This window comes from Cnephaeus nilssonii, assembly GCF_951640355.1.
Source record: "Cnephaeus nilssonii genome assembly, chromosome: 12".
Lineage (NCBI taxonomy): Eukaryota > Metazoa > Chordata > Mammalia > Chiroptera > Vespertilionidae > Cnephaeus > Cnephaeus nilssonii.
The window spans coordinates 13,313,685-13,335,517 of record NC_137083.1 but is presented as its reverse complement, the minus strand read 5'-3'; the positions used below and the strand labels follow the sequence as shown (position 1 = coordinate 13,335,517).

Genomic DNA, 21,833 nt, shown 5'->3' with positions numbered 1-21,833 from the left:
ATATCCCTATGATGATTTTGTAACTACCAATTTATACTTCTCAGTCCCTTCACCTTTTTTACCCAGTCCCCCAAGTCCCTTCCCTTCTGGCAACCATCAGTCTGTTCTGTGTGTCTATGAGTCACAACAGAACATTTTGATAGCACTCTCCCACCCCAAACTAACGCTGCTGGGAATGAGAATGCATTGGTTAGAGCCCTCAACACATGATGGTACTCTTTGGAGGAATGGAAGTGAGAACTCGTCTCTTTCCCTCCCAAGGTCAAATGAATCGCAATTGTTCGATGGACTTAAATTAGGCGACAGAAAAGAACAACAAGATCCCTCGGAGATGATTTACCATGAGGACGGGTAGAGATAGGTGAAGCAATCAACTAGGAAACCTGAATCCTGGCCTGGATTCATTAGTGGCTCTGCGTCCAACACAGCCACCCAGAGGCAGGCAAGGGCCCCGGAGGAGTGAGTGTGAATCAGAAGAGTTTGAAGGTGATAAGGCTCGGTCACATTTTATGTAGATCCCACTTGACAGCACATTGTGCATTTCCCCTCTGTACTATAAGGAACAATCGCAACCTGGGTTAGGATCTGCAATATCCGTGGTGGCACAATTAGACCCATAGCGGTTTGCTTGGCCTGGGTCAGCAGGCGACCATCCTGAGGTTCGGCTTCAGCAGTAGTGGCAATCACGCACATGGTTAGCGGGCAAAGAGAACATGGCCTGGCCAGGGCTCAGGTTTCAGGAGGCAGTGCACGGAGTGTCTCAGTCAACACTGCATCAGTAGCACATTCTGGAGTTAACAGCATCAGGATGGCTCTGTGGCATCCTCTGGCCTCAAGGGGGCACACTGAGTTTTGGATTGCTAAGAAAAAATAATAGCTAGATGGACAAACATCTGGACATGAATCAACACCCCTGGGGCTTCTCGGGGAGTAAAACTCAAAAAAGATCGGACTCCCTGCAGGCATGCAGGCCACACTAAACTGTGTAGTAAATGTTGACTGCTAAGGGTCACATGAGGACATGTTTTTTCTAGGTCACTCTGAATACTGTTTTGCCTCTGCTGGATCCTTTTCCTCCTTGAGCTATGAATCAGTAATATGCTTTTGCTCATTTATATTCTTTTCTTGGAGACCTCATCCTGAGTTTTCAATGCTTACTGGACATTTTTCACACATATATTATCTAAAACTCAACTTGCCTAAAACCTGCCTCAAGAAAGAATGCTTACAAATCAATAAGGGGCAGGGGGGGAGAAATCAAAAGAAAAAAGAACAAAGGACATAAGCAGGCAATTCACCAATGGCCAATAAACATATGAAAACATGCACAGCCTCATTAGGCATTTTAAAAATAACACTGAAAAATTACCTTTTGCCTGTCATAAAGCTCTTTTTTAAAATATGATCCTAGCCCTGGCTGGTTTGGCTCAGTGGATAGAGCGTTGGCCCACTGACCGAAGGGTCACAGGTTCAATTCTGGTCAAGGGCATGTACCTCAGTTGCATGTGTCTCTCTCACATCAATAGTCCTCTCTCTGTGTCTGTCCCCCTCCCTTCCACTCTGTAGAAAATCAATGGAAAAATATCCTTGAGTGAGGATTAACAACAAAAAATCTGATATCAATGTATCCAAGCTTGTTACCACCTTCTTTTGTCCACTGGGAACTCTTCCCTCCAGGTGAATGATCTGTTATCTTCACAAAAGGAGCAAATGGAGGTCTTTTGACATTTAGAAAAGCTAAGAAAACAATATGGGCCTGATATTTATAACTGGAGACCTGTGGTAACTCTAAAGGACAGGGAAATGTACTAATGTAGCCCCAACTGAGGATTGTGCAACTCTTGTCAACTGTACTAAAAACTGTTCTATGCTTTCAGCAGGCGTGGAGATGAATTGCAACACCACCCCTAATGTACCTTATGCCTTTGGTCACGTCAAATTGCCTGCAGGATTGTTTCTAATATATGGAAGTGAAGCATCCATCTTATAGAAAAACTGCTGTTTGAAATTTTAACCCTGCTATTTGGCTTCTGTAAATGCTTGCTTGCTTAAATAATAAGGAAAATAAAACTACTCCCATTCCAGAGAGGCTATGAACCTTCCCCAGGCGAAGTTATCAGTGCTGGGGCCAGGCCAAGCCTTTGGTTGAGGTCTCAAAGCCCCAGCACATAGGGCTCTTTAAGAACTTGCAAAGGGGACTGGGAAAAAACCCATATTTGGGAGACAAAGAAGGTAAAAAGATATAAATAGGGAAAGTTCCTCCATGTTGGGGCCGCCCAGAATTTGAAATACAGTTTTCTCTCGGCCCGGGCGCGTAATAATAATAAAGTGTAACTCCATCTCTCTAAGCGTTGCTTGGTTCTTCTTTGGTCTTCTGTAACAGAAGGACTGTTTATTCCTCTGTTCCAGCAACCAGACTCAGGGGACCATGTTCTCTAGGAAGACTGACGGGCTCCACAGGAGCTCTCCCTTGCACCTGATTGTAACAGTGATTTGCTCCTTTCTCGCCCCACTGAATATATCTTTATGTGTAATGCCAGTCATGGTAACCTCTTCGAATACAGAAATAAGTACTATAGATCAACCCACACTGTGGTAAAGGCTTTGAATGCCACCTCTCAAGCCTTTAGTGCCATCAGTATCAGTCAAGAACTAGGACAAGTTAGGGAAGTGTTAATAGAAAATCAGGCAGCTATGGACGACCTCCTTTTAAGACAAAATCACAGATGTGAAGAATTTAAAGGACTCTGCTGTTTCAACCTGACTGATAATTCACAGCTCAAAGAGCATAAAGTAAAGCAAGTAAATGAAGTAGCGTCCAAGATAAAACAAAGAGAGGGATTCTTTCGTATTGATTTGTCTAAACCAGTGGTCGGCAAACTGGCTCGTGAGCCACATGCACCTCGCCGCTCTGTGGACTAATGAGTTTGCCGACCACTGGTCTAAACTAGCCTCCTGACTACCTAGTGTTACTGGTCTTGGGGAGGCATTTGTTTTCATTCTTTTCATCTTTTTTCAGTATCATAGCTTGTTGTTGCATATAATGTGCTCCCTGAAGTGTATTCCCAAATCCCCTACAAGACTTTCTAATGCTAAGATACATGCTCAACAGCAAAATGATTATTTCCATATGGAACTAATCTCTTTTTTTTCCCCACGTGAAACTAATCTCATCAAAACAAGATAGACTAACAGTGGGGAATAATGGGGAAATCAAGAAGTTAAAAATGTTTCATTTTAGTTATATAGTTAATAGTCTTGGTAATTAATGCATGTAGAAGACTATTGTTCCAGGGACTGAAATGTATGACTGGACCTACCCTGACTTCAGGAGATCCACAAGCAATTCGAACCTTTGTGTCCCAGGAGGACTGCAAGAGACCAAGGCAGTAGCTGAACCATTGTGCTCCAGGGAGAGGATGGCAGCCTCCCAGGATGCAGATCAAGAATCACCAGTCCGCAGATGAAGGGTTGCTTGGAAAATCACCAGGCTGCAGCCTTATCTGATTAAACTTTTCCCCTAAATCCCAGACCCTTTACCTACTTTCTCCTGAATTTCAAACCCTTTACCTACACTTTTCTCCTCCTTATAAAAAAGGTCAGCTTGGGATGAGATGTAAGACGGTCTTTTAGGGTACGTAACACACCGTCTTCCAGATCGCCAGCCCATGTGAATGAAAGCACCCATAAAAATTCAATGCTTGTCTCTACTTACTGGTTCTGGTAGTGACGAACGCCAACATTTCCAGTTTCACAAGGAGGTAAAAAAGGGGATAGCATGTTCATAGCAATCTTTTGATAATAGAAAATGTCTAAACAACTTAAATATCAACTAATAGGAAATGGATGAGTAAATAACTCCGTGTAATAAGGCCTTTAACTTGCAGCAAAGTGATACTTGTTGAGCGCCTACGATATGCCCATCTCTCTGACAGTGCAGGGAAGAAAACACCAACCCTGTCCCCATGGAGATGACACTAATCGGAGATACTTTAATGTATTCAGCCGCCCGAGTATCCAAAAAGATCATCTCGCCACGTAATATAAATTTGTAAAATATATATATAGATATATCTTTCATGGGCCAGGGGAAAAGGACGCGCCACTTTCGGCCTGCAGGAAGTCAAAGCTCGCGCGGCTCCGGGCCGGGACCGAGGCTGCCCAGCGCGCCGGGAACCACGTGCCCGAGCCCGCGGCGCGCCGCCGTGACGCAGCCCCGCCCCCTGCTCCTTCTTAGTGCCCGGCCCCTCCGCGCACTGCGCGTGCTCCCCCGCGCGCCCTGGCTCTCCTTGGAATGCGGCCGATCCCGCGGCGCAGCCTCCCCGGCTCCTCCTGAGCGGCCCTCCAGGCCTCGCTGTGCTGCAGTGGCCGCGCCTCCGCCGCCCGCGCGCTGGGGAGCCGGGCGCCGCCGCCGCCGCAGTCCCAGCCGCGGTGCTTGGTGTAAACAAGCAGCCCCCGCGCGCCCGGAGCGCGCAGCCCCTCGGCGTGCACGCACCGAGCTGACGGAGGATGGCAACCTCCGTGGTGGAGAAAAGCTGCAAGAAGAAGACCGAGAAGAAGCTTGCTGCTCGAGAAGAAGCGAAATTGCTGGCGGGCTTCATGGGTGTCATGAATAACATGCGGAAACAGGTACCGCCTGGGAGGGAGTGGCGCACGGCGGGGCGCGGGGAGGGGGTTGGCGGGGTCCGGACTCTGACCCCCCCTTGCTTCCTGGGCCGAAATCCGCGCCCTGTGGATCCAGACCCCCTCTTCTTCCTCCGTCCTCCCCCTTCCTCCCATTTTCACGCCAGCAAGCTGCTGTTAGTAGAGGGTCGCTTTAAGCTGTTGTGGAGCAAAAGTGCCTCCTCCTTGTCTGTCGATGCCCTGGCTCCCAGGTCAGATCCGTGGGAGCCTCCCCGGGCTGGCGTTCGGCGTCAGGTATCGGTGGTCTAGCAGCTCTGCCCTAGTTATGGCCTGGGGAGGCGAGGATCCATCCCTCCATCGGCGAGCCCTGTAGGAGCGGTGTAAGGTGTCAGGAGATCGGGTGCGGAGAAGCCCAATGGTACAGCCCAACCAGAAGCCCCTCAGAAGCATCGCTTGGCCTGCTAGATCCTCTCCAACAAGGATCCCCGCCCCCTCCCGTACGTGTTAATTTCGAGCAGAAACAGTCATCGATCAATGCCGTGCTGCTGCCTTTTAAAGGCCCCGTGCGCCTCTGCTGCGATGACGGGCTCTTTGTTCTGTCTTGGGTAGGAGGCGCATGGGTGCAAGTCTTCACGCGTCGGCGAAAGGTGGGTTATGAAAAGAACCGATTTTAATACGCCGGAGAATGTAGGTTAGAGAAGTTTTGTGGTTTTTTTAAAATTCCATAACATCTTATACCAGTAGAGCATCAAAAAAAAAAAAAATCACTTGGTTACTTTTTGATTCTGTAAACTTTATAGAAAATAGGAGACGTGTAAGAATGTTTCGGTTTTGTGACCCAGGCCCTGTTTTTCAAGAGGACAAAAGCAGGTTGTAGGAGTACCTGCCAGACCTGGTTTGCTTATCTAGTGGTTCTGATGGGAATGGGAATGGCAGTAGAGGAATTTAAGATCCTTATGAAGGTATTAGCTTTGGTTTCTTTAAGGGAATTCTGACCGACGGGATCTTGTCTTTGTTCATCTGCTCCCGGCGTGGTGCATGAATGCAGGAGATCCTCTGTGGGAATGTCTTTAAATCTTTCCTAGCCTTTGTGCTGAAAGAGCTGTGAATGCCTGGATTCAGTATTTTATGTGACTTACTTTATGTACCTATTTTTATGTATACATTCATGTTGCTTTCATTGTGACCATACCACCATTTTATATATACAGCACCACCGACTTCAAATTACTGGTACATTTAACTACGGTAGTTGTACGCAGTCCACCAGTGCTCACATGTGTTTTAACAACCTTCTCACTCCTTCAGATAATGCGCTTTCATTCGTGGACTGTAGCGTTATAAAGCATTGCCTCGTTTCTTGCATAGACAAGGTGCCCGTGGGTTACAGTATCACATGCTTGCTTGAGGAGAGGGGATTGCCTGAGACTGTATAATTTAGCTCCTTAGGTTTTAAAATGGATTTATATCCATTACGTAGATTTAGCTTTGGGCTATATTAACATCTGTTTATCTACTGTCAAAATAGAAATACAGTTACTGAAAAAAATCAGGATTCTGTACTGAGTAGGAAGGGGAAATGGATGCTGGGTGGCATTTCTTCGACGGGGGTGAACTGACCTTAATCTGCTGGATCCTCCTTTTGTCTATGGCTTTGCCTGTAAGTCCAGCAGTTCTCCCATAGCACTTTTCCCAACTTCATGGAATCCTGCATCTTTTGTAAGATGTGTAGGTTCATTTTGCAGTTGATTTACATGGCACTTGTGTTGTTCTATTTAACATCATAACACAGGAGAGACTCACCAAGAATGACTGACAAGGGCAGTTGATAGGGATTGGCAGGAATAGAAGCTGGTTTGGCCAGAGAAGGAATGTTTGAGTGAGGACCGATTTTATATGTGTCTTTGTTCTTTCGTGAATATTTTTGTGTGGTGACTATTTTTGCTTACCCTTCTGACCTCAGTACTTTGGGAATCAGGATAATGAGTACCTGAATGACAAGGATTCCTCTATGAAACATTTCTATAAGAATTTGAGAACACTGAGATTAGAAAACCTGAATTCCAATCCCTGGGCTACCATTAATTAGTTTTATTATTTTTAGATAATGTGATTTAGGTCATTTCATCTCTCTGTAACATAGTAGCCAGTCTTATACATAGTGATGAAAGCGGGTTCTGCAGAACCAGCAGCTTCAGCTTTTTTTTTTTTTCCCCAACTTCTTATGGAGCCTTTTCCTCCATCACCCTTTCATTCATTTCCCGCCTTTTGTTTTTAAGTGCATTTTCCAATGAAGTAGAGGATTCACGTAAAAGGATACAAATCATAAAGTGCAGCTCAATGAATTGTTACCAAATGACCCCACCACCACCACCAAGAAATATAATATGGCTAATACACCAGAGGTCCCTCCTTATGTCCTTCTCAGTCACTACCCCTCAAAGGAACCATTATTCTTCTATCACCATAGATTTTCCTTTTACTTTTTTTTAAACTTATATAAATGGAATCATACAGTAAATACTCTTGTCTTAGTTTCTTAAAGGCTATGTTTTGTGATTTTTATCTATGTTGTTATATATAGCTCTAGTTCAGTGGTCGGCAAACTCATTAGTCAGCAGAGCCAAATATCAACAGTACAACGATTGAAATTTCTTTTGAGAGCCAAATTTTTTAAACTTACACTATATAGGTAGGTACATTGTTATTAACTTAATTAGGGTACTCCTAAGCTGGCCTTTGCTAAAAACGTCCTCAATCTGATTGAGGTACATTCGCTGAGGTCGACCCCTTCCAACTCTCCCATCCACAGTCGTCTTGTGTACTTGTTTCATCTATCTCCTTTCGGTCATCCTCTCTATATGTCCAAACCATCTCAATATACCTTTCTCAATCCTCGACACCATCTTCTTTCACTCCACAACGTTCCCTAAAATTAACTTAATAAACTTTACTTAAAGTTTTAAGTCTTAAACTATAGGTACGTTGAATAAAACTTGATATAATACTTAACCTTTTGCACTCGGATGTCTAGTGTGACTCGACACAGTTAGCATCGGTAGCAGCTCGTATGTCGAATTGTATTGAATGTATCAATAATTTGAAATATAAAAAAATTCAAATAAATAAGTTTGTATGAAAAGAAACTCCAGTTTTTTATTTTACTGCCGCGCTTTGTAAAATCTGGGGTATTTAAAAAATTAAATCCTGAGTAGAATAAAGGAATCGAGAAAAAAGCAAGCGAGTGCAAAGGGTTAATAACGATATTATTTATTGATAAAATTAAATTCCTTACAATTTACCTTACAATATCCATAAAATTAAATCATGACAATGACTGACAAACACTAATGTGAACAATGGCCTTGCATCTCCTTGGAAAGTTTGGGTAAGTCAGGTTTGTATGTTGTTTTTAATTTTAGGCACCATTCCAGGTTCTCATCAATAAGATGACTTCTCAATTTACTCTTGATAAGGTTCATGCTTGAAAATGATTGTTCGATTAAATATGTAGACCCGAATAAGGAAAGAACAGCAAACGCTAGTTTTTTCAGTTGATTATATGAGTCAGGAATACTATTCCAGGTGTTAAAAATCAACATATCTTCCTTCTTCACAGGTCTTTCACAGTAGACCACTTGTGCTGTGAATTAAGTTCACATTTTTCTCCAATATTTCTATATCAGCACAAAGACGTTCAAATTTCGAGCTCCACAATTCTTTGTTTTTTAAATCCAGCAATTGCATTTCAAAGTTGCCAATGTCAATATTAAAGGGAGAAAAATTTAATTCTGTTACAGTAGCATTAAGAGGTTTTTTAACAAAGGCTAACGTCGCTTTGCTGTTTCTGAATTCCTGAAACCTGTTGAGGAAAGCTTCCCTCATATTTAAGAGTGTTGTTTTGAAATAGCAAATGTCAATTTCAGAATTATTTTCTTGGCGATGTTTCAACAGGCTTAAAAGTGAATCAAAGTTTCTCTTTCAAAATCTTGAGCAAAAAGAGATAATTTGTTTTCGAATGAAATAACTTCTTCTAACATTGAAAAAATTGTGTTTCCTTTCCCCTGTAGTTTACAATTAAGCTGATTTAGATGAGACATGAAATAAAATTTTTGGATCCACTGATCGTTCATTATTAGTTCTGGATAGTGAACACCCTTCTCAAGGAGAAATGCTTTAATTTCTGTTAATAAGGAAGCGAAACGTTTCAAAACGTTTCCTCTTGATACAACGTACCTTGGTATGCAGCAGCAGATCTGCGTACTCTCCATTTCAACTAAAAATTCTTTAAATTGGCGATGATTAAGAACTTTAGCTATAATGGAGTTGATAATGTTAATCACCAATTCCATAACTTTGCAAATTTCTTCTGGAAATGTCTGCGCACAAAGCGCTTCTTGATGAATGATGCAATGGTAAGTAAGTTTCTCGTGGTTAATTTTTTCTTTCAAAATAGCAGCAAACCCGTTTCTTACGCCGGTCATACTTTTCGCCTCGTCTGTTGAAATTGAGACAATTTTATCGAGTGGAATATGATGTTTTTCAATGCACTCAATTACAGCATTTGCTATATCCTCTCCACGTGTTTGACCTTTGAGTGGCAATAATCCTAAAAGTTCCTCTTTAGAACCTGTAGATGAAATAAATCGTACAAAAAGTGAAACTTGCGCCGTATCATTTATGTCACAAGACTCGTCAACTGCTATTGATAAAGCTGAAACCAATTTCAAGATCTTTGACTTGCTGGTCGGTTATATTCGAAGACATTTTGACTGTTCTGTCTTTCACTGTTTTAGCAGACAATGGTAATTCTTTAATTTTTTTAAGAATATCTGCTTTGTTCTTAAAATCCCGAAATAGCTCTTCGGATGCATTTATAAAACAACTTTTTATGTATTCACCGTCTGTATATGGTTTTCCTCTCTTAGCAATCTCTTGACTAACCACAAAACTTGCAATATTAACATTGTTGGAAGATTGCATCCAGTAATTAAATACAGAACTTGATTTTTCTTGACTCTTCTGAAGTTCTTCGACTGCTTTCTTCCTTGCATCAGGATATTTAGGACTAAATGACACGTGTTTAGTTGTAAAGTGTCTCTCCAAATTTGATTTCTTGTTATGCGCCAATTTTTCCTGACATTGAGCACTTATTTTCTACCAGCCATTCTGCAAAGTATTTTACATGCTTTGTCATATTTTATTGTCATAGCAACTGCCATCTGCAACAGATACCTATTCTGTCTTAGGTAAAAAACAACTTATTGCAAGGATACAGGAGCTTACAGCATTGACCGCAGCTGGAAGACAAGTGGGTGTGGCAGATGGGCAGGAACCAGGGGCTCTCTGGTAGCAAGGCTGCAGAAACCCTGGAGTCCAGGTTACTGTGCAGGAACAGTCTTAACCACTTGCTGCTGCTGCCACAAGGTGGTTTTCCCTCCACCGATCATTCACTCACGGTTCATCCTGGAGGTATTTGTCTAATTGGCTGGCCTTCTGTCGTTTGCCAGATTTGGGATCTACTGTGAATAGAAAAAAATATCTGACTTTCTGCTTCCATAATGAGAGGCAAGTTCTGAGAATTGCCCTTTCCAAGATAGTTCATAATGAGGAATTTTCTGGAAATGGGAGCTTGGGGTTCTAATAGGTAGGGGAAATTGGATGCTAAGTAGCCAGACCACAAGTGTCCACTGTGGTCTACACCTTAGATTGTCCAATACAAACATGTGTGCTCCTATTCTCATTCCTATCATTAAAAAACAAAGTCACCAATCAAATTTTTTCACTTAACCATATCTAACTCCAAGTTCAAGATCATTTAGTGATATTCATTTATCCTATCATCATTTCAAGATCCTAAGGGCTAAGTAATAATAGATTTTTTTGGTATGATTCTGGGTGGAAAAGAAGATAGGAAACTAGTTAAAATTTATATAAATACTGGGAGCCCAGCGCGCCATTCGAAATTGCATGGCGCCGCCCACTCTGGAGTTGCAGGTGCGGCCCTGCCTCCCTCTCCGGCCCTTGAAGCAGCCCGGGCTGCTGCTGATCAGGCCCTCCCCCAGCGCAGGCGCGCGGAGGCCCCTGCCGCCCCGCCCCTGATGCTGCGTGCACAACCTCCTGTCTGGTCGACCCATTACGGCGTCCTGGTTAATTAGCATATTTCTCTATTATATATATTATATCTACATATTATATATAGATAAGAACAAGGATGGAAATGAAAGTAGAAGTCACATTCATTGTTTATTATTATTTATTCATTCATATTTTTATTATTATTTATTGTTGTATTTATGACTTCTTTCACTATCTGTTCCTATTCTTGGTCTTTAGCCAACTCCTCAAGGTTCTTTATCCAATGAGGTGGCCTAATCCTGTAGTCCTAGGTATCTTAAGCGTTTGGTCTTGCCTGTATATACAGTTACTTCAGTCTTTTACTAACATTTACCACTAGATTTGGCAGTACCAGTGTTGGGTCTGGGATTCGATTTTTTGCTGCTTAAAGGCTGATTAGTTATCCTGTTGCTGTTTAATGGATGTTGGCAGAAGACATGAGACTCTGGTGTCAGAGACAACAGACTTGATCAGCACAGCATTGTGAGTGTCAGCATATATGTGTCAGTTCCCCTTGTCCTATGAGTGCTGTGAGGGCAACATGGTGGGGCCCGATGGGTGTACAATGGGTATAGCAAGCAATAAATAAGCCTGCTCTTTATCCTGGAGGGGAGGCATTATCTCATCCCTTAGGGTCACTCACTATCAAAACACCCCTGAGAAATGGTGGCCGGGTAAAAAGTGGCAGGACCTTCCATTCTTGTTATGTCCAGAAATTACGTAGGAACTCATGGAGTATTGTGTCTCCCGACAACCACAAGGTACCCAAGGGGATCCCCTGAGTTCCAGCCATCTTCTGCCCCATGGATGGCCAGAGTCAGGCACCTAGCTAAATGTAATAACTTCTGTTCTTTTTACCCCGTGGCGCGAGGAGCCCAAAATGACAAGGTCGCAATCTTAACTTGCAGTTCCGTAAAAATATTGTTGTATCACTTGGTTGAATCATTCTTAGGGTTCCTAAATCTCTAAACTTACAGAATCCATCCCCAGAAAGACATTACTAAGATCAAAACCAAAAAATTTTTAAGTGACTCATTAAGCGTAATAGTGACGGGAACTCTTCCATCCCTCGGTTGCCAGGCTAGTTCTGACTACAGAGAAACCATCCTGTCTATATAAATTATATACAGTCAGATCATTTGAAAGTGGATTCTGCTGCTTAAAGAAAAAAGTTTGGACCCGGACAGGTGGCTCGTTTGGTTGGAGTGTAGTCCCATACACCAAAGAGGTTGCAGGTTCGATTCCCCGTCAGGGTGCATAGGGGAGGCAACCAATCACTGTTTTTCTCCCTCCCTCCCTCTCTCTCATTCCCTCCCTCTCCCTTTCTCTTTCTCTCCCTTCTTCCTCCCCTCTTTCCTCCCCTACATTCCTCTCCTAGATCCCTCTCCTTCCTGATCCCTCTCCTTCCCTTCCTCTCTTCCTTTCTCTCTCAAATCAATAAAACATATCCTTGGATGAGGATTAAAAGAAGAAAACTACTGATAAGGCTTTTTTTCTCCGAAAGGAGAATGTAGTGTGTCTGTCTGTCTGTGTCTGTATCTATGTGTGGTATTGGGAACAGAGGGCAGAAGAACTGCAACTTGGAAGGGAAGAACATTTCTAACGTTCACCTCACCCAAAGGAAAGGAAATGAGGTCTCGAGCTTATATCTGTCTTCCTAATTTTGTCGTGTGTGTGTGTGTGTGTGTGTGTGTGTGTGTGTGTGTGTGAGAGAGAGAGAGAGAGAGAGAGAGAGAGAGAGAGAGACAGACAGAGACAGACAAAGACAGAGAGACAGAGGGAGATCTTAAGATCCTAACCTAATTAAGTTAGAGCTTAAGATACTGCTGTTTTATTAATGACTAGAGGCCTGTTGCATGAAAATTCGTGCACTGGAAGGGGGGTCCCTCAGCCCGGCCTGCCCCCTCTCACAGTCTGGGAACCCTCAGGGGCAGGAGGTGACCCAGGCAATCAGGGGAAGGCGACGCCCCCATCACACCTCTGCTGCTGCCACTGCCGGCAGTGCAAGCCTTGGCAGGCCCTGGGCGGCTGGGCAGCCTCCATCCGAGGCTTGTCTGCGCCTCAGCCAGCCCTGCTTGCCTGAGCCTCAGTCAGTGGGGGGACTCCGGCAGCAGGCGCGTGGAGTGGCCAGCCCCGGCTGAGGAATGGAGGATACTCTCAACGACATGAGTTATAACTTCCAATTTGTTGGACACCACAGTCAGGCTTCAGCTTCGGGAGAGGGAAGAAGAGAGTGATGGGCAGCTCGTTGGAGGATCCTGGGCGAGCTGTCAGTCAGTGGGGGGTGCAGGAGGACCCGAGGCCCCTGGTGGGGCTGGGGGGACTCCAGTGGCAGGCACATGGAGCAGCCGCCCCCGCCCCCGCTGTGGGCACCGTCATCTTGTGATGGTGTGATGGTCAATTTGCATAGTACTTCTTTATTATATAGGATGCCCACCTACTTCTACTTAAGCAGGACCATATGCTGTGTCTTATGGTAGACGCTATAAGCTGGATTGGGGTCCAGCCATCTTTTTTTTTTTTTTCCCCTTGCAGGACATAAAAATATGCAGATTCCAAAATTTAGATTACTGGTTTGCAGAGGTGAATAGAAAGACCTATCTATATATGGGCTTCTTAAGAAAAGCCTGATTTTTCCACTTTGTTTTATTAGAAACGCACTGCATATGGGGGATTACTTGACTACTTGTCAATAGTATGATCTCTTGTGTCTCATTTGGACATTGATCCTTATATAAACTTCCTGCATTGGTAGAATTCAGACACCAAAGTCCCACCCCACTCCAACAGAAGTTAATTGGACCTAGTAAGTCTTTTAGGGTTTCTATTTTCTTACTGGCCTAGGGAGTGCTTTGTTCTATCTTTAATGCTGACGAAGCATCCTCTATCAATAACTGTTCTTTTGTGTGTCCTCTGAAGACTAGTTTAGGAAGCTATTTAAGTTTTTACTCCAGAAAGCTTTGAAATAGATAGATATCAATTAAGTTCACTTCCATTTCCCATCTCAATTTTTTCTCAAGATATCATTCATAGCATTCCAGATAGTCTGCAGTGAACTACATGACTTAAAGCACTGCATCTAATTCCAACTAGCAACATAAAATCCCCCAAATTTGATTCTTATGAGCCCTTTTATTAAATTCCCACATCTGTGATCTCCTATAAATTAAAGTGATAGCAATTGAATTGCAAATGTCTGATCTCCCTGGTTTCTTATACTGCTCAGTCTCAGCAGTAAGGCATAGGCTTAAGTGTTTGGGTAATCAGGATAGCTTCCTCAACAGCTGCAGTGTAGGCTGCCTTCCATTGGGATAGATTTCATATAATACCTCTAAAGCCGAATTTCTCCAATTTCAAGGTAGTGGGTGCCACATGCCACATATTTTTTTGCATGTCACAGGAACCCTAGAACTCTTAAGATTAGCACAGCATCCTCCCCATCTCCACAAACCTGAAGAGACCCAAGCAAATCTCCTCTATCTCTATAAGAAATAGTGCAAAGGTTGACATTATTATACAATCCTAACCCACATTATTGTTCCCAGCCAAAAAGAGAAGAGAAACTTCCATTTCTGAGGAGGGTTTTCAAAACCATAAAATCTTGGCTTTTGTTGAGAGGTTGCCAGTCTATCAGCTGTCTGTAATTGATAGACTCTAAGACCAAACTCACTGGGAGGAATCACTTATCAACAGGCGAGTAGGGACACTGTTTACCATATAGAGAAGGAATTTCATCTATACGTAATAATGTTTCATAAGACACATTGTTTTTCTTAGACAACATTTTAGACACTTGCCAATGAGATGTACTCGGCTGCTGGGTCTCCTAGAGTTTCCCCTTTTTCCCTGTTCACTTTGGGGGCAGAATTATGGAAGAAGAATGAGCCAGGAGGCCTGGCTCCATGTGACACTACCATGCTCTTGCCCATCCTATAGTCACACTTCCACAAGTAACAGTTCAAGAAAAGGACTGAAACTTCCTTCCCAGTGCTTCCGTTCCCCAGAGGAAGAGGGAGTACATTAAGAGCCAGAAATCTAATTTTTCCATAAAAGTGTAACAGTTATCCCAATACCTTTTTTCAATTATCTGATCTCTCACTACATTTTTTGAATTAATGTTTTAGAGCAGTTTTAGTTTTAGTTTTACAGAAAAATTGAGCAGAACGTACAGTTTCCATTTACCCCTTCGCCCTCACCCCCACAGTTTGCCCTATTATTAACATCTTGCTTTCGTGTAATACATTTGTTACAACTGATGAGCCAATATTTTGACATTATTATTAACCATAGTTTACATTAGGGTTCACTCTTTCTGTTGTACATTCTATGAGTTTTGACAAATATATCATGACATGTATCAACTGTTACAGCGCTGTACAAAATAGTTTTACTGCCCTAAACTTTGTCTGTGCTCCACCCTCTCACCACATTTTTGAAATGGTATCTTTATCATATATCAAATTTCCACTTGTTTCAAACTTGAATGAGAATGCCTTTCCTGTTTCACCATTAAATTTGATGTTTGCTATAGAGTTCTGATATTTGACCTTTAGTATACAGGAACATCGTTTTCTTTATTAAAGTCTCAGAAAGTGAATTTATTCAACAGTCTTTTGCCATCTATTAAAGTTTTTCTACAAGAAGTTTTTCTCTTTTAACCTGTCAATATGATGAATTGCATTAATAGAATTACTTTTTTGAACCCTCCTTGCATTCCCAGAACAGTATTTGACTAATACCCTGCTGAGTTCAGTTTGCAAATACTTGACATATCTGTAACTCAGTCTCTAAAGGAAGAAAAAAGTGCAAAGAAAATGTGTCCAAAATAGCAACTGGCAGTTAAAGAAAAAAGAAGACAGCAAGAAAGCAAAATAAATAGCATAAAAGAAGATAGCATTTGTAAGGTAAAACATAAGTTATCAGTAATAAATATGAAGAATTAAACACTACTAAAAATATTCTTAGATGGTGAGAACTTCTGACTAAGTCACACAAAAATCTGTGCTGTTCATAAGAGACTATTCAAAAACTGAAATTAATACAAAGATATAACTAATATGAGGGACATAAATAGAGAAATTGCAAGGGTTATTTTTCTTGTTTTATCCAGTGAACATGTATTGTTCAACAGGTACTTTTTGTTTCTCTTCATTCTACCTAGGACTTGTTACCTCTCACATTCTCCAATCTACCTGAGTCTCTTTCTCTTCCCATTTCTTATCTGTGGTTATGCCTCTTCCCCAGATGACTGATAGCAGGAGGGAACTCTAGGTCAGTCCCATCTCTTGTAGAAACCTATTGATCTATTGTAGTACAGTCAAATAAATGTACCATTTGGATAAAAAAGATCCCGCCCCTTTCGTCCCCCCCCCCACACACACACACACAACATTAATATCCAGCCGAAGATTAATTTTAGATTAAGACTAAATTACTCTAAGATCCCTCTGATTCCCCTAATGTCCTCCAGTGCCTATTAATTCACTCCACTAAAACTCCCTATTGCTGAGTATGCCTTGAAAAGGTTTTTTGCTACATTTCAGTTTAGCTCTCTCTACATTTTCTGGAACTTTCCATCAGCAGCCATAGATCCCTCCCCTATCTTATTTGCTTGCTATTCTGTCCGTATTCTTTTCCTCCTCCCTTTCCTTCCCTGCTCCCTTTATTTTTCTCTTTTTTTCCTCTTAAGGAACTTGATCAGCTTGTTTTGGTGGTAACCAAATCATTGGTTTAGTTGTTGGTACCTGGGTATTGTTTTTTTTTTGGTGTGGTTTGTAGTAAAATTACCTGAGAGTTATGCCTACTCTGAACCTCCTCCCCAAATAAAAGGAAATAACATTTTTAAAATTCAAGACGTTATTAGAATAACAATAGCTTTAAGTAATCTGCATATAATTTCTAAGCAGTAGTCTATAGCCTTATAAAAAAAATCTTCAAATAAGCCATGAAAGGGAAATTTTGTTCATCCTTCAGCCAACTGTTAGGGCCCATTTCCTTTCTCAATCTAAGCATTACCATCTTATTTGGATTTTTATTCCTGGAGTAATAAAATAGGAAATAGCAGTGATTTATCTACCAGAAACTATATTAATAGTTACCGCAAAATACTTTAAAAATGCAAAATGCCATATCCTCTGAGCTATTTCTATGAGTGATAGATTTTTTTTTTAGTCTGAAAATACTATTTTCCCAGTTCCTAAAAGTGCTTAACATATCCCAGGCTGTAAATTTTCTCTGATCCTTACCTATAAATTATATATTTAATTTCAGTAAGAAATTGAAATTTTATTTTACAGAAAGGACTTTTCTTCTTCTTGAAATTCATCCCGAATGGTTCTAATAAACCTTACTTTTTTCTTTGATATTCAATTTTCCCAACATTTTTAGTACTTAGTCTAAATCTGCCTTCTTTCAGTAACCTAGAGTGATGACTGTCTTGGCCTTGGTCAGAAATCATAGTTTACAAGTGACTGATATCCAGCTCCTATCAGAAGTACATTTGAGAGAAGCGTTGTTTAAGGAGAGAGGGCTGCATGGACATTTGGTTCCCCCACTCTGTATTCTGAGTTGTTTCTGTTTCAGTTTAGATCTATGAAGGCTAATGTCCTAGGAAATGCAGTGTGTACTCTGGATTTTATCAAGGATACATTATTTTCAACAGCAGATTGTTATGTTTGAAAAGCATACATTACACAATGGAATACTATTCTGTAAAAACAAAGAAAGGGTGTTTTTTTTGTTTTTTAACGAGGCATTGAATTTCTTTTTTTCTTTTTGTTTTTTTGTTAATTCTCACCCAAGGATATTTTTCCATTGATTTTTTTTTTAGGGAGAGTGGAAAAGAGAGGGAAACAGAGAGAAACATCGATGTGAGAGAAACATCGATTGGTTGCCTCCTGCGAGCCCCGACCAGGGCCTGGCCCGAGAGGAGCCTGCAACCAAGGCACGTGTTCCCGCCCGGAGCCGAACCCGGGACCCTCTGGTCCCCAGGTGGATGCTGGATGCTCTATTCACTGAGCCAAACCAGCCAGGGCAAAACAAAGAAAGTTTTAAACCTTTTCAACAGCATGGATGGACCTGGAGAACATTATGCTAAGTGAAATAAGGCAGTCAGAAAAAGACAAGTACCATATGATTTCATTCATATGTGGAATTTAATGAACAAACTGAACTACCAAACAAAATAGAGCAGACTCATAGATAAAGAGCAAGCAGACAGCTCTGTTGGAGGGATAAGGAGTGTAAGTGCATAAGGATTAAGCCAGAGAGAAAAGCCATTAAGGACATTGTCATTATGTCATTTACTGTCCCCATAACATCTCACTGTGATAAATAGCTTAGAATTTATCTCAGAAAAAATAATTGTCTTCCCTTAAAAAATTAGTAGACTACTTCTTTGCTGATTATAAAGATTTTCCTAACTGTTGGGAAGCTCAGTGCCTGATTTTTTGGTACAGAAAACTCACGACAGCACTCTGTAAGTCCTTCCTAAATAGGTCATATTATAAACAAATTCTGTACTGGGGAAAAAACACAAATTTAAATAGGAAATAGAGGTGAAGCATTTGACAAGCACCTGTTTAATATGTTTGCTAAACCAGGCCCAATGAGCCCCTTTTGATTTTATTTCTTTCTCTCTCTTGATTAGAAAACATTGTGTGATGTGATCCTTATGGTCCAGGAAAGAAAAATACCTGCTCATCGTGTTGTCCTTGCAGCAGCCAGTCACTTTTTTAACTTAATGTTCACAAGTAAGTATCTTAAGTTCAAACATATTATTTATTCTACTAGTAGCAGTGCTCATGAATCCGTGCGCCAGTAGCTCACTGCCGCCCTCCAGTAGCTCTCCGCCCGCTGCCCCACCCTCCTGAAGCTCTCCCCGCCCCCCCTTATAGCTTGCTGCCGTGCTCCCTCCTGTAGCTCTCCCCCACCTGCTTGTAGCCAGTAGCTCGCTTCCCCGCTCTTCTGTAGCTCTCCACCCGCGGCCCCCCCCCTTTAGCTCCCTCCGCCCCCCTGCTTCCCCCCATAGCTTGCTGCCCTGCCCCTCCTGTAGCTCTCCATCACCCGCTTGTAGCTCGCTGCCCCACCCTCCTACTGATCCATGATCCAGTTGTTACGCAGTCGGTCATTATGCTTCACGGCAAAACAACCATTTGCATGTTACATCTTTATTATATAGGATGAGAATGAGATGGGTCTAAATGAAAACATGCTGCCAAAACCGGTTTGGCTCAGTGGATAGAGCGTCGGCCTGCGGACTCAAGGGTCCCAGGTTCGATTCCGGTCAGGGGCATGTACCTTGGTTGCAGGCACATCCCCAGTAGGGGTTGTGCAAGAGGCAGCTGATCGATGTTTCTAACAATCTATCCCTCTCTCTTCCTCTGTGTAAAAAATCAATAAAATATATTTTAAAAATAAAAAATAAATAAAATAAATGAAAACATGCCATTTTTTTTCCTGGTTTATAAAGAAGTTGAGATCATAAAACAGTGAAGAGATTGAAAAGTGGTCATGGTTATGATTAATCAAAGGAATCATGTCATTTCATTAGCACTAAAAGCCCCAGTTCTTTATTAATGGGGATACAGCTTCTACTTAAATGCCTACAGTTTTCTTCTTAACCTCTGGTAGAAAGGCAAAGGAACAGATAAACCTTATGACATTTTATCCAGCAAGTTAAGTTAAATAAAAATGAAATATTACATACTAGTGGCCCGGTGCACAAATTCGTGCACATTGAAAGGAAATTAATTAGAAGAAATATTTTAATATCGCTGTTCGCCCTTTCTCTATAATAGAAGTGTCAACCAAATTCACGATCGACAATGACAGATCGAAACACACACGTGTGATTGGTGCCAGCGAGAGCTTTATATGTATCACACATGCGCGAGTCAACTTAGCCTTTTACATATATAGAATAAACTTGCTTAATTAGACCTGCTTTCTGATGTAGCTAAACTTTTTCCAGCTCAGTGAAGCACCCCAACTTCTCTTATAGGTAATTGTAAGCAACACAGCAGTAAATATCAACACGAAACAGATTATTATAGATCACACAGGGAGAACAAAGGGTAAAATATTTAACTGTAGCAGTGTTTGACTATATTCTGGGCAGTGAGAAAACCTGAAGTCATTTTCAAGGTCCACCATGTCTTCCTTTCAGTTGGGTCAAGTTTCTAAGCTTTCTAAATCTTCGTTTTCCAGCTATTGAAAAGAAAATAGGATTCTACCAAGTCTCCTATCTACCTACTCCAGGATTTCTGTGAGGATCAAATGAGATGAGGCATGGGAAAACGCTTCACAGACATTTGGTTAAAGTGTAAATGTTTCCACCTGGTTATAAAGCAAGTTGGGTTCCTGGGCTGAAAAAACTGCAAGGAGGCTAGTTACTAGGGAGAGGAAGCTGGGCGTTGCTACGTGATGTCATTACCCAACACCCACAGCCACCATTTCTGGGCTGGCCATGGGGTCTGGGGCAGCGTTGGCTGTGATTTAGTGGGCTGTTGCTCCAGGGTGGTGGCGGGGCCTGTGTCCCACTTGGGGGAAGCCGAGTGTTGCTTTGTCAGCACCAGGTCCACGCTGCCGTTTCTCTGTAAATGGTCAGTGCGCATCATAGCGACCAGTCGGACGGGTGGAAGGACACTTAGCATTTTAGCCTTTTGCATATATGGATAATACTAGAAAGAATCCTAGAGTTGGAGTTGAGAATTGGGTCCAAGTCCTTGTACCTCTACTGAGTACTGTTTCATGAGCTTCATCAAGTTATGAAATGTATCTACCTGCCAGGATTTTGGGGAAGAGGAGAGCTTTGCTAGTTGTAGCTGACTACATATAATGGTCATTGTTCTCATAGGTTTGTTCTAGCAACATCAGAGGCATTTTGCTCATAGCAACTTAAAAGAGTGCTACTAAATTATTTTAGAAGTTGGGAGAATACTAAGTCCAGTTTTATTTCTCTGTTCACTTGCCCCCCCACCCACCCGCTTTTTTTTTCTTTTTTAAGAAGTACACTAATTCCCTAATTTCTTAGATAATTTTAAAATAAGGCATATCTCAAGTGTGGAGAATTAGTTTGATTTTATTGTAAGAATGTTGGGCTTTCTGGAGTATTTTCCAGAGAAGTCCTTGTCCTTTTATTCCTCTCCATATTTACATGGCCTGGAATAAGCTGTTTCCTCTGTGGTGGTACTCATGCCATTTGTTTCTCGTCTTCATTTTAGCTAACATGCTTGAATCAAAGTCCTTTGAAGTAGAACTCAAAGATGCTGAACCTGACATTATTGAACAACTTGTGGAATTTGCTTATACTGCTAGGTAAGTTAAGGAGGATTATTTCTGAAGTGGAGGGGTGAGGTTGGGATCTATCATGGCAAAGCATTGTAGCAAATCAGTGTGTTCCAGATTCTTCAGAATGAAAAATTTCAAGGATTTGGCCCTGGTGGGGGTTGGGGGTGGGGGGGAAGGAGGGAATTGAGTTGACAGGAAGGAGAAGTTGAAGGTCCTCTGCCATACTAATTCAAGGACTGAAACTTTAATTTTTTGCTTAACTTCAGTGTCTAGTGGGATGCATTCTACAGTAGCATTATTTAAATAAAAAATGTAGGGAATTAATATTCACTTTAACTTATTTGCAGAATTTCTGTGAATAGCAACAACGTTCAGTCTTTATTAGATGCAGCAAACCAGTACCAGATTGAACCTGTGAAGAAAATGTGTGTTGATTTTTTGAAAGAACAAGTTGATGCTTCAAATTGTCTTGGTAAGAAATCAGATTCCTATTTTTTTTTAAATAAAACTTTTAATGTGTATTTTAGTAAAAAAAAAACAAACAACTGGTTATAAGTATCCTCATTTAATCTTAAAGACATGTTCACTAGAAATTTTTCTAGTAATACATTTTAAGAAGTGCTTAGAGAAGTACATATTAACTTGGGCAGCAATGAGCTCATCAAATATTGTATCAGTATTTTCCAAAATATAAAATAGCTTTATTAATGATTTTTTGTTTATCTAGAAAGGAGTAAGGATTGCATCTGGTGGTGGTGTGTGATACATGATAACATAAACATGAATGTTTACCTGTGTTGAAG

At 41.6% G+C, this 21,833-nt stretch overlaps 1 protein-coding gene across 1 annotated transcript in view; it reads left to right on the top strand.

The window, feature by feature from the left end:
- Positions 1–4,248: 4,248 nt before the first annotated feature.
- KLHL7 (kelch like family member 7) overlaps positions 4,249–21,833 on the top strand; it is a 50,165-nt gene continuing 32,580 nt past the window's right edge. Inside the window, exons 1-4 of the mRNA XM_079786040.1 lie at positions 4,249–4,629; positions 18,389–18,491; positions 20,964–21,057; positions 21,378–21,502. Of these exons, the coding sequence (XP_079642166.1) occupies positions 4,510–4,629; positions 18,389–18,491; positions 20,964–21,057; positions 21,378–21,502 (442 nt within the window). The 5' untranslated portion in view covers positions 4,249–4,509. The remainder of the gene's footprint in view (positions 4,630–18,388; positions 18,492–20,963; positions 21,058–21,377; positions 21,503–21,833) is intronic.